This window comes from Ammospiza caudacuta, chromosome 13, assembly GCF_027887145.1.
Source record: "Ammospiza caudacuta isolate bAmmCau1 chromosome 13, bAmmCau1.pri, whole genome shotgun sequence".
NCBI lineage: Eukaryota > Metazoa > Chordata > Aves > Passeriformes > Passerellidae > Ammospiza > Ammospiza caudacuta.
Genome location: NC_080605.1, coordinates 22296648 through 22309295, shown reverse-complemented (window position 1 = coordinate 22309295; position 12648 = coordinate 22296648). Strand labels below are relative to the sequence as shown.

At 39.9% G+C, this 12648-nt stretch overlaps 2 protein-coding genes across 3 annotated transcripts in view; one reads left to right on the top strand and one right to left on the bottom strand.

Moving 5' to 3' along the window:
* The first annotated feature begins 25 nt into the window (after positions 1–25).
* GABARAPL2 (GABA type A receptor associated protein like 2) lies at positions 26–4809 on the top strand. Its single transcript, XM_058813246.1, has 4 exons — positions 26–218; positions 529–584; positions 2509–2681; positions 4229–4809. The coding sequence occupies exons 1-4, from the start codon at positions 185–187 to the stop codon at positions 4317–4319; spliced, it is 354 nt and encodes a 117-aa protein (XP_058669229.1). The 5' UTR covers positions 26–184; the 3' UTR covers positions 4320–4809.
* ADAT1 (adenosine deaminase tRNA specific 1) overlaps positions 4007–12648 on the bottom strand; it is a 24694-nt gene continuing 16052 nt past the window's right edge. For both annotated transcript variants that reach the window (XM_058813244.1, XM_058813245.1), the window contains one exon: positions 4007–9984. In XM_058813244.1, the coding sequence (XP_058669227.1) occupies positions 9852–9984 (133 nt within the window). In that variant the 3' untranslated portion in view covers positions 4007–9851. The remainder of the gene's footprint in view (positions 9985–12648) is intronic.

Sequence of the window (12648 nt, the reverse complement as noted above, 5' to 3'; positions counted from 1 at the left end):
GATCCCCGGCCGGAAGCGCGGCTGCTCAAGCGGTTGCCGGGGAACAGGCGAGCCGGAAGTCCCGCCTGCCGAGCCGCGGCTGTTGTTGTGACAGGGACCCTGACAGCGACAGGCCCGGCACGAGCCCCCGCCCCCCGCACACGGGCCTCGCCGCCTCTGGCTTCGCTCCCTGCCCACCTGCACCATGAAGTGGATGTTCAAGGAGGACCACGCGCTGGGTAAGGGTGGGTCTCGGCCAGGCGCTGCCTGGCAGCGGCCCCGCTGCCCTCCATCTCCCGTGTCGCCATCTGTCGCGGTCGGCTTCCCCAGGCGGTCGTCTTGTATGAGGGCGGACAGCCGCTGGCGGGCCTCGCCGAAGGGTAGTGCGATGCCCGGGGACGTTCTCCCCGAAAATCTAGAGACCCGCTCGGAGACGAGAATGTGATCGCGCTCCCCGCAGGCTCACGGCCCTGCCGGCGCTGCCCTCTCGGCCTAGGACACCAGCAATATAATTACTATGCAATGACTAATTACGAGTTTTGTTCACAGAGCACAGATGTGTCGAGTCCGCAAAAATCCGAGCCAAATACCCCGACCGTGTCCCGGTGAGTAGCCAAGCCAGCTTCAACAGACTACTTACAGGCAAAGGTGGATACAATGCTTCCATCCTGCCCACTCTGATGAGTTCCTACTAAGAAAATTCATTTTCCATTTTGTGTCCTTAGATGTTTTAAAGAAGTCCCAAACACATATAACTAGTCCAACATTTCCTCCTGTGCCCTAGTGCATATTGAAAAAAACACTTTCTAAAAACTTTCCAGGGATTTTTATGGTATATCATGGTCCTGCTTTCTTCTAATGGCAATTATATCCCACCAAATACCTTAATTGTCTTGAAGATTGTGCCTGATCCTTAGAAAGATTATAAAGACTATTGAAACCTTCACCATCTTCCAACCTGGCTAAATTAGTTAGATGATATCCCTCATGAATTCCACGCCTATAACCAGTCATCATGGTGAATTTCCCCATGCAAACCCTGTTTGAAGAGCCAATGCGAGTGGTGACCCCTCCTTTCTTGGAGGAGCATTAATACCTACCAATCTGCTAAATAGAGAATGAGCTCTCTTCTTCTCTCCGCAGTCCCTTTTACCATATTTCAGTTTCTGACAAGACCACAGTTCACATTCTTATATAACAGCTAGTAACATGTCCACATTCTCAACTGACTTGCTTGAGTGTAAAATTTCCCACATCCCATCTGACCACATGCCAGTTAATGCCACTCCTGCCTCTCACCTTTTGGTAACTTTTCCATTAGCACAGCCCAGAGAAGAATCTTCATTCCCATTGACTTTTTCTGCTGCTCAGTTGCACAAAGTCACAAGATTTTTCTCCAGTTGTAATCTGGCAAGCTGATATGATCCATGCTGTTCTCTCTTGACTAACTATTCCCTCACACATAGACTGCAGCATCCTTGACCATACATCTTCACAGTATCCATGTATCCATTTCAAAAATATCCTTGATAACCTATGGGGAAAAAAAAAACCATAGGAACTCACAGTCATAATGACATGCTGCTGTATCAGGGATGGACAGCAAGGTAAAGACAAATACAGGAATTGAATCTCTAATTGCAGCAATCCTTTGTCCGCACCAGTATGTGTTTTCTGCTTGATGATTCAAATTGAGCCACATACCATTGATATCAAATAGTTGGTGTCAATTTAACAGTCAGAAGTATTTTCCAAATTTAATGTTTCACTTGGAATGTAGAGCTAAGGAATGGAGACCCTGGAACCTTGTGTAAACCCCATTTCCTGACCTGCTGAATTTTTCCTTCAAGAATCACTTTGTGTAGTACAATGAGCATCAGGTCTTTTTCACTAGCAATACTTAATTATCCTTCCCCCTGCACCTGTTGCTTTCTGTTTGGTTTCTTTTTGTTTGGTTTTGTTTGTGGCCACCTTGCTATCTTTCCTTGCTGTAGTCAGTTTCTGATTTCCAGAGCAATGATGGAATACTCCAAATGTCAGTTCAGCAGAATACAAAGGTAGCCTCACCAGTACCAGTACAGAGGAAGGATCACCTCCCAGTCCTTTGCCTAATGCAGTCCAGGACACTATTAGCCTTACTCGTGTCTAGGGTACACCGCTGGTTCATTTTCAGCTTTGGGTCCACGTTGCAGTAATTTCATATCATCAACGTACAAAAGGTTAAGTGATGTGCATACTTTCCTGTCACAGGTGTCTTTAAGGCATAACACACCTTTTTACCCCATGACTGCCAAACATGGGCATAGGAAGTTTCAAGTCATTGTGTATATAAACGTAGGTTTCAGTGCAGCTGTAAAATCAGGTTTTATAGTGCTGAGCCATTTTTACCTCTGATTTGGTTGTGATCAGGAAACCTTTTTGTTCATCCCCTCTACTCACCACTGTAAGCCTGTATGAGCAAACAATCTACCAAAGCCGTCTGTTCACACCAATCCTGAAGAGCCTGACTTTCATACCTGCACTTTACAGGTCATAGTGGAGAAGGTCTCAGGATCTCAGATTGTTGATATTGACAAGAGGAAGTACTTAGTTCCGTCTGACATCACCGTGGCCCAGTTCATGTGGATCATCAGGAAGAGGATTCAACTGCCATCTGAGAAGGCAATATTCCTCTTTGTAGACAAGACTGTCCCACAATCCAGGTGAGCGGCTATTCACTTGGTATTCAGAATCATTACAGCAAGCCTGTGCATATTAGAGGGCAAGTAACACTGCTCTTCAAGGCTCATTTGGTGATTTTGGGAGATGTTTGTCACATCTTAATCGCACTAAAAGTTTTTTTTTCCTCATGAATTTGATAAACGTCTTATTTCTTGAGCTAGGCTGAAAAGAAAGGTGACTGAAAAATATATTATGATTTACTTCCATGGCACAAGGATGAGCTTTGCAGTTATGATGTTGTTGCATTTGGTTAAGTGCAAAAACACATACATCATCAATATCAAGAAAACAATGATTCTCAGTATAACAAAAAAGGTTGCACATTAAATACTCAATAGCAAATGCCATAAATTATTCTGAAAAAAACCAATAACCTGTCAGTTTACAAAGAAATTGTAACATTACAAACTAGCTGCTGGTTCTTTTTTTTAATTATTTTTTTCTATGAAAAAAATAATTGCAATAGAAAGGTTTTTTGCATTGCTTTTATATAGGAATAACTTTTATTGTTTTCTGTTACATAACAGAATATAGCACAAGCAGCAACTATAACTTTCTACACTAGATAATTTAGTAGCATTTAAGGAAATAGTATGTCATTACATGCCTTAGATGTGATATCATTCTTAATACTTAACTGTAAAAGAAAGAGTCCCTCCAGGTACTCCGATACACAATAGGGATCCATGAGAACCATCCTTTTCTGCTTGTTTTCTTTTAACAGTACTGAGAATGCCTATATGTCGTCTTTATAACAGTATTACAGAATTGCTAGGCACGGGAAAGGGAGATCCATTGTCTCTTCTCACATGTTCATAATAAGATGTAACATCTCAGCTAGGAAAACAGGGCTTTGATAATTCAATATTAATGTAAAAATGGTAACTTCTTAACCAATAAACAAAACCACAATCTGTTCATGGTTCTGCTCATAAACCTCTGTATGAGGAGAGAAGGATGTCAATGACTGGTGATCTATTTACTACTCACCAATTCACTTCCATTTCAAGTACTGCTTACAAATCTTCCCAGCTCCTCTCCTGGGCAGAATGATGTCATTGTTTTCCCTGTCACTCACATCCATCTCCATCTTTCAGTTCATTAGCCTTTTCTCAGTTTTGGGAAGTCAGAGAAAGGTGAGCTGAGGAGGCTTCATTTGTGCACCCAATTGATGTCTACTGCTCCAACTATTTGTAAAACTATTTGGTTGGAGCAGTTGAGCAGCCAAGTAATTGCTAGGGTTTCTTTTTGATTTCAAACTAGAGACCAATTTCCAACAAAATAAGGAAGCATTCTGACAAAGGCATTTGTGAAGAAATAAAGAAAATTTACTCTGCAGAGTCCAGGATCATTTCTCTAAATTAGGAGTCAACTGCTTTTCATTTACACTCATTTTTTTGTATTGTAACCTATACACAGACTTAATAGTTTTAGCTTTTATTAATCCTTGTTTATATGAAGTTCTGACTGTTAACACTGACAACTTGCATGAGCCAAGCAAACCATTTCTCTTTTTTTCCCTTTTAAGCTTAACTATGGGACAACTTTATGAGAAGGAAAAGGATGAGGATGGATTCTTGTATGTTGCCTACAGTGGAGAGAACACATTTGGTTTCTGAATGGTGGGTCTTGGCTACTGTATCATTCTGCTGTGTATCTTGTAAATAGCTGATCATTTTCTGTTCTGACATCCTCAGAAGTTCCTTCTATATACATGCATTTGTAACTGGATTTATTTCTTAATATATTGCTAGGTCTTGTTTTATTAGACTGTTAAATTATAAAAAGAAAGTTTTGTTAGTTTTGTGCATTATTTTTTCTCACAGCTATGAATTCCCAGAGCCTCAGTTCTTTGGGGGTATACATTTGATGACATAGATTAAATAATAAAGCAAAGTAGTTGGGCTACTAAAACATGAAGAGAAGAACACACATTTATTCTGTTTTGAGATGGTGGTGTAAGAAAAATAAAAAGAATAAATTAGTATTGGAAACACTGGATTTGCTAGCTTATCCAAAGCCAGGAGCAAGATGCTGATCGTGTTGAATTGAGCTGGTATGTTCCTTTCTCAACGAACAAACAAGTACAATAAAAATTCCTGTCACAAACAGGCAGTGCTGTCATTTCTTTACCTTCATTTTGGCCAGAAAGTTACTCATCACATTTACTAGATGCTACACAGCTGCTTCTGTTACTTACTAGACATTGTACAGCTTCTCAAACTTTAGTGTGTGGTTGCTGATACCACTAGGAAGAAACAAGGAGCTCTTTGTAGGTTTCAAAACAAATAGCTTCAGAGCTACTATATCTCACAGCTACTTCTATTTAGAGGCAAATCCTTGGATTGTGTGGGAGAGGGTGGAAAAACCAGCTAACTGACCTAATTGCACAGTGCTGGAGTTTGCACTCTGATATTAAAGGATAACACTGCATTGAAGAATTAGCATCACTTTGACCTTCCGACGCCAGCAAGGAAACGCTAAATACAGTTTAAATTCCTGTTAAAAAGTTTTAATTCATTTTCACACTATGTGGTGCCTAAGAATCTAGTTCTTAAAATGCTTCCAGTTATAGTGGAATTTACCACTTCCAAACTTAAATCAAATTCATACTAACTCAAACCCCCACGACGATACCTTACGCCTAGAATTGTTTAGCTCCACAGTCATTCACATGTATTGGCAAAAGGACTCAAAAATGTGAATGCAGGAGGCTGTGAAAGGTTGACACTACCCTATTACTGCGTGTTGACACAGTAACTGATGCATGTGCTTACTGCATCTGGAAATGCATTTTCAGATGCAGTAAAAGCACATGCATCACATTTACTGTGTCAACAGTTACATCACAGTTACAAGATCTCAGTAAGCCTTTCATTAGTCAGAATAGCGCTGCATTGTAAACCACTGCTTTAGGCAACATTCTGTCAGTGCTTCCATCCTAAATTACTTCTAACTCCCTTTTTACACATTAATGTTTACTCTTAACAGAATTTTTGATTCAGAATGAAGAAAAGTGGTTTCACCTGTCATTTTCTGAATTACCTTTTATTACTGGAAAATGTTCTGTTTCCTTTATGCTGAAATGGTACCATTTTTCTACACTCACCAAGTAATATTTTTTCTTAGCTGTTAACAGAGGAGTAAGAAACACTTAAAAATGCTGAAGTTAGTTACATGCTAGCAAACAGATCTAAAACCAAGGGAAGATGTTATGATTGAGGTAACTTTTGGATTACCCTTCATAAGCCCCTAGAACCCCCACAAAACTGCTCACTTTTAACATCTCTGTATTTATTAGTTTAGATTCAGGAGCCCAGACACGCAAGCAGTTCCAGAGAATGTAAGCATAAAAGTTCTACAGCAGTAACTTCACTTTTCATCTGCAGATACATGTTAAATGGCAATAAAATATCAAGAGATTTCCTTTTGAAATTCAGAGGTGAAATGCATCCCTTTAGATAGAACACTCCTGTAAAATTTTACTAAGCATTTGAGCCCATACGATCTTCATTTTCTGTTAACCCTTCTACTGATGCACTGAACAAAAAACAAAGACAGCAACACCTCTATGTGACTTATCTTTAAGCTAAACTGAAATGTTATCTCCAATATAACTAAACCAGTACTGGATGAATTTAGCATTCAGTCAATATTGAGTATATTATTATAGACCATTATCACATTATAGACATTATTATAGACCAAATTTAGACCATTTACATGGTCTTTCCTCAAAAAATACCTTGCTTCTACATGTATATATTTTAGTTGTATGTATTATGCACCTGTTGTTGCTGCAGCCCTCTTATGACATTATCAGATAGTCTGAGACAAAACTCCAATGCCTTTCTTTCCTCCTTGCCAACAGAATTCTGCCCTCAGCCACACAACCCTGGCTCTTCCTTTCCTCTAATGCTTAATGGATTTATTGCAGAGATCTTTTAACTCCTAGTGAAAGGCTGCATCTTGTTTTGGGCCGATGGTTTGTTTTTCTACAAATATAGCGATTTAAATATTTTTCAGTTTACTCGCAATGTACTGAGATCAGTAAGCCTTCCAGCCTGTGTTAAGGTGAGCAGTGGAAGTACACGGTGAAGATCAAAACCTTGCTTTTCCAAAGACAGTGGGATGCTAACATCTGGTCTTGTGGAACTACAGCCTCAAGGTCAAACATGATTACTCTCACCCTTGGAGAAAACCACTTGTTTCTATGCTCTGGTTTTGACTTCCTTCAAGATATGCAGGGAGTCTGTCCTGCCTTCTTACTAGGACTGAAAACAGAATAACACCTCTAACAGTGATGCTGTTAAAGAAATTCTACTCAATGATTACAGTTTGTCTTGGCAATTAAGAGCCATTGGTCTCCAAACAAGTTTGGGACAGGCAAGGCCCTATCTGGGTAATACAGATGTGCTGATTTTACACATATGGTGGGAATCTTGGTGCCCTCCTGTGCTCTGCTGCTCCCACTCCCACTTGTTTGCTTGTCCTCATTAACCATGCACTGTGGGCACTTCATTCCTGCTGCTTCCCTCCCTGCCAACTCTGCTCTCCTGTGGCAGAGTCTCTGCATGCTGCTGTCCTCCCTGTGCCTTGCCTATCTTTGTTTTTCGGGGTATCAGCTATACCAGCGCAAAGGAGTGATACGGGCTTGGAACATATCAACTGTTCCTTTCCAGGAGCAATTCTTCCAAAGACCTGCTGACAGTGATCCAAGTTTAGTTTGCTACCAATTACAAAAGCAGAGACTGTTCTTTCCTATCTCTGCATTTTTCCCTTCTGATTTTTAAATCAGTTTCATGGTACTGCCAACAGCATTTCCTGACATTTTCAAATGAAACAAATGCAGCATTTAAATACTGATTTTCCGTCACAGAAATGCCATCTAGTCGAGGATGAGCTCCCACAGGCTTAGCCCCTCAGCCTTTTAAATGCTGTTCTGTTTCAGCTCTTTCCTTCTCTTTGCATATTCACTGACTTGCTCTAGGCTTAAATATGTCCTCAGCTCCATCCAAGAAGTGAAGTTAGCATCAGTGTTCAGCACCTCAAAAACTACTTTTAAATCTGACAGGTAACAAAACAGCAACAGTCTACAGTTCACGAGTATTTTAGAAATTCACAAAAAAATCTTACCAGCAACAATCCTAACAGCCAGGCTCAAATTGTAGAAAAGAGTTAGAAGAATTTAAATCATATAACTGCTTATGTGAAAACTGATGCATGACTACAGAACTAGTCTTATGTAACCCATTTTAATATTGCAGCTGAATAGGAAATGGGAACATTCCAGTCTGGTCAGCAGGTTCACTGCAGACATTGTTGATTAACTATGCGAAACTAGGTATGGTAAGTTAGTAGTTTCTCCAAGATTTCAGCAAAGGCAAATGTCAGGAACCTGGAAATCTACTGATAGCTCTTTAGGTACACTGTAGAACTCTGTCCTTGGAATACTACTTGCTCGATTACATGAACAGCTACCATTTATTTTCAGCAGTTCACCCTGTAACCCATGTGCAATGGCATCTGGCCATTTTTTATCCTCTGATGACTACTGCAAGTCCCTAATCTACATAATCCCTTGCCCTCTACAAACACATAAAATTACTTCCCCCTCACCAGTACAACTGGTATTTCTGCATGTTACTTCTGGATTTGAGAGAATGGGCATATACACACATAATTCAAGTTGTTACTTCTTCAACAAGAGAACTATTCTTCCTTGACAAGTTAAACTGAGTGTGAAGTAACAAGGATTTGCTGCTATCACTTCTCATAGTGTAACGTTATGTGTACTGTTTGGTCCCATATGTAGCTCAGTAGGTTGACAAAAAAGGCTGTTTGGAGAACTGCTGTGCCCATTTTTCAAATCCAAAATTATAGACCACCAAAGAACAACAAAAAAAATCAAATCACTAAGGAATTTTCAAGTTCTAAATTATCCATTTCCTTCATCCTGACATTGCCTTGTCCAAATATTTTATGAATTGTGGTTTACAAGACAAAAATACAAAAGGGGAATGGGCTCAGGAGCAGTTACACAGTCCTGAAATTGCTCACAAAAGGCAGTAACGGGAACAGAAGGTTTAAGGAGGATTACACACTGCTTCCCCCACAACTGCTCACAGTGTTGACTGTCTTGTCATGCAGATGTTAGTTGGTAATAAAGCATAATGGCAAGAGAAAACAGACGGAACATGCCAGAGACTACTTTCAATACTCCCCAAAGCATCTCCACCTTTGCCAGGCTATTAATGAACACAAGGGCCAGTGACATAAATAGCTGAAGCATTTCTGCTTTTAACTGACCATTTCCCACAAGGGAGCACGGAGATGGGCGGTGCTTGAAACACTGAAAAGTAGGTAAATGTTTGCCTGTAATTACACAGGATTGGCCAATTTGAACCAAGTCATTCAGGAGTTTTCTTTCCTGCCTACAGAGGCAAAGCAGTTGAAATGTTATCTGGCAAAGTCCTGAAACTGAGATGCACAGAATAACATAAGTAGTATTATTTGACACAGACTCCTTCCCAGTGCTTTTGCTTCTGCTGTGGCAATATCTGAGGCTATGTTTAGCAAATAGCAGCATATATGAAGGATTCCCAAAAAAAGAGACGCTTTAACAGAACTAGTTTTTCCAGTTAGAAGCAATGGGGGGGGGGGGACACAGAAAATTCTTCCATGCACCAGACAAGAAGAGCTCAGAATGATGAAAGTATTACTTACTATACATGAGGGTTGTCCCAGCAACAGAAAAACAATAACATTATGAAAAGTGGAAGAAAAAAGTGGCACTAAAATTTTCCATAATAATGCTTGAATTTCAGTTGACATTTTTTTCACTGCAATGACTATGGCTGGTAGCCCCTACCTTCAGATACCAGGATAGCACAGCACTGCTTCCTTTCTTTTGGAAGCATATTATTTCATGCAGCTCAGAATTTAAAGTCAGCAATGATCCTTTTCTATATTTCAATAAAAAGGGGGCTTCAACTCAGTAAAAATAAAAGTATTCTCTAAATGGCTTTCCTTTTCACTCCTGTCTCTTTAAAGCACATAAACTAGAGGGTGTCATTTTCTGGCCCTTGAACTACAAAGGTATCTGCTGTGGACCAGAGCTTATTCCTGGATTCACATAGTCACATGGATTCTCATGTGAAGTGCAGGTATTCCTCAGCATTCTTGACCCAACCCAGCAGAGCTTGGCTACGCAGCACTCTCCAGGCTTCTTGATAATTTAACGCAGCTTCCTTGTAGTCCCAGTAGGTTTTTAGTGTCTTCATCCTGACAGAAAATGCACAAAAATGAAAACAATTCTATGATCCTATTGAATATGAGGTCACAAAATGAAAAAAGAAATCAAACATCTAAGGACCTGATGATCTCCTATGAACTCTTCCATACTACTTAGTGAAATTCTCTTCTAGGGAGACTTGGAGACACCCAGGCTTTAAAGCTAGACATCGTCATCAATCTTGCAAAAGGAAGCAAAACAACTCTTCTAGCACTAGAAACGTTTGTGTTCCATGACAGCGAAAGCCACTGAAGCAAAGCTGAAAAGGTAGCTAGGGTGCTTTGAATTAGCTGAAAGTAGCTTTAGCATGCTAGAAAACACGCTGGAAAAGGACAGAATGAACTAGACAGTTTTTCTTTTCCAACAAAAAACTAACAGGGAAGAACGAGACAAAGGAGAAAACACTCTCTTTTCTTTCCCTAAAGCAAAAGAGACACGTCAGTTTTAGTGTCATTCCCCTTCCTCAAGTAGCAACTATGCCCCACAATCTCAGCAGAACAACTGATCACTGCTGAGTACATTACACCAACGATTTTCAAAACAGGGAAATGCAAGTCTAGAGTATCTGAACACAAGTGCCTGTAAGACAATTTCATGAAGATTTTTTTTCCTTTCCTTGCATTCCGTCCCCAACCTCTTTCAGCTTCCTTTGCCAAAACACCTGCCAGCCACATGGGATAGGCAATGTTTATACATTAAACCCAATATGAAGGGAAGATCATAGGCAACATGACCTTCACCAAGAAAGAGAAAGAGCCAAACTACTGCAGGAATCCTAATCTGTGAGGTCTGAGAACTACTGCACTAACCTCTAAAACAGGCTCTCAGGCTCAAAGGCAATTATGAGCACCCCAAAAAAAACCCCCACAGCTCTACCATAACAGCAGATCATCAGAAGCTGTGTTTGAGGCACTCAGCATTCTGCCATGAACTTATTTCTAAAATACCATGACATGCAAAGCACGCCATATATCTATCCTTCAAACCTTGTGTTTAGAAAGGTGCAAGAGTGGAGAACCTGTCTCTGTAGGGAGATGTATTCTCTCTTAAAAAACTTGCTCTACGCTCTTATCACAGCCAATCCATTTTGCTTTCTCCACCTCTTTCACATTATTCATACTCTGTGAAACTAACCTGTGAGCTGCTCTCAAAAGTCCCATGTAAGTGCCCCACTAGAACTTTCCCCCACCATGGCCAGTGGAATGGTAACGGAACCCCATTATCTATACTGGATCTGGAACTGGAATCCTCCATATTGTGAACTGAGCAGGAAGGAAGAATAGTAGTACAATCTTAATTGTGATGGCTCCTGACTACAATTTAAGAGAAAAGAGGATTAGTCATTAATTTAACAAGCCCAGCAAGAAAGTCAGGGCAGGTTTATTTTACAAAGTCTCCCTTAGATTCAAACAAAGGGCCACACAGCCAGCCACACCTTGTTCAAACAGCAATGCCTGGAGACTCTCTACGGTGGATGCCACTGTATGACAAGAGAAGGTTTTCACTTCCCCAGGTGGTCACTAAGGCATGTTTTTTTTCCTAACAGCAGGGAAAAAAAAAAACCCCAGTAATGAAAAAAATCTCCTTTGCCACATTACCATCAAGTGATCTGCAAATAACACTGCAGACGATTTTATGTAACAATTCAGATTAACAATAGCACAACACTGTCCAATGGTGTGTCACATTCCCTTGACAGTGAGCATGGAAAACATGAAAAGAAAAAAAAAAAAAGGACCAGTTTCAAAATGATAATGTGAGAGAGAATCAACAGAAGGGAATCAATTTATGCACCAGTAATTTCAAAATGATAATGTGAGAGGGAATCAACAGAAGAAAATTAGGTATGATAGGTGGCGGTAACAGGTAATAAATAAACAACATTAGTCTACCTATTAAGAGGAGTGAGAATTTAAGTAAGGCACAGAAGACAGATCGTAAGAATTACTGCAAAAGAAGAAAGAAGGTGGGACAGCATTATACAGTACTATCTGGTTCTTGGTGAAGTAGCTCATACCAGCCAAACACCACCTCCTTCTCAGTCTCATCTGAAAGCAAATAAACTAAATCCTGAAAAAACCCAAATTGATGAATGTCATGCTTAAGATCTTAGATAAACTATACTACTACAAATACCTAAATTTGCCTTTTAGAAGAGCCAGCAAAGTTCTGGCCCCAGTAGGCTGTCTACCTGTTCCAATTCAACAGTACCCACACAGATCCTTCTGTGTGAAGAATGAATAAGAAAGTCACAAAAAACAGGAGAAGCAGATTTAGATACACGCACACAAAAAAAAAAAAAAAAAAAAAAACCAAACAAACAAGCAAAACCAAACCAAAACTAACAAAAAAAAAAAAAAAAAAAAAAAAACAAACAACCAAATTAACAAAAAAAAAAAAAAAAAAAAAGCCAAAAAAACAAACCAAAATAACATCAGAATAGAATCAGTTCCATGTACCATGTAAAGCTTTAAATTCCCAGTTCCCGAGTCTGACAGTAGACAACAGTAAATGAAGGCAGCATTACATGAAGAACAACCCTTGTCTTAATATACCCTACAACTACAAAACTAGCTATTCAGCAAATCTGAAAGTATTACAGAATGAGCATTCCTCGATGGATCAGAAAAAATGGAAGGCAAGAGAAGTGGACT

Bases quoted from the DNA above. Each gene is read 5' to 3' on its own strand.
- GABARAPL2 (XM_058813246.1), top strand. From the start codon at position 185: ATGAAGTGGATGTTCAAGGAGGACCACGCGCTGG. The intron at 219-528 runs GTAAGGGTGGGT...TTTTGTTCACAG, and splicing joins CAAGGAGGACCACGCGCTGG to AGCACAGATGTGTCGAGTCC. The intron at 585-2,508 runs GTGAGTAGCCAA...TGCACTTTACAG, and splicing joins AATACCCCGACCGTGTCCCG to GTCATAGTGGAGAAGGTCTC.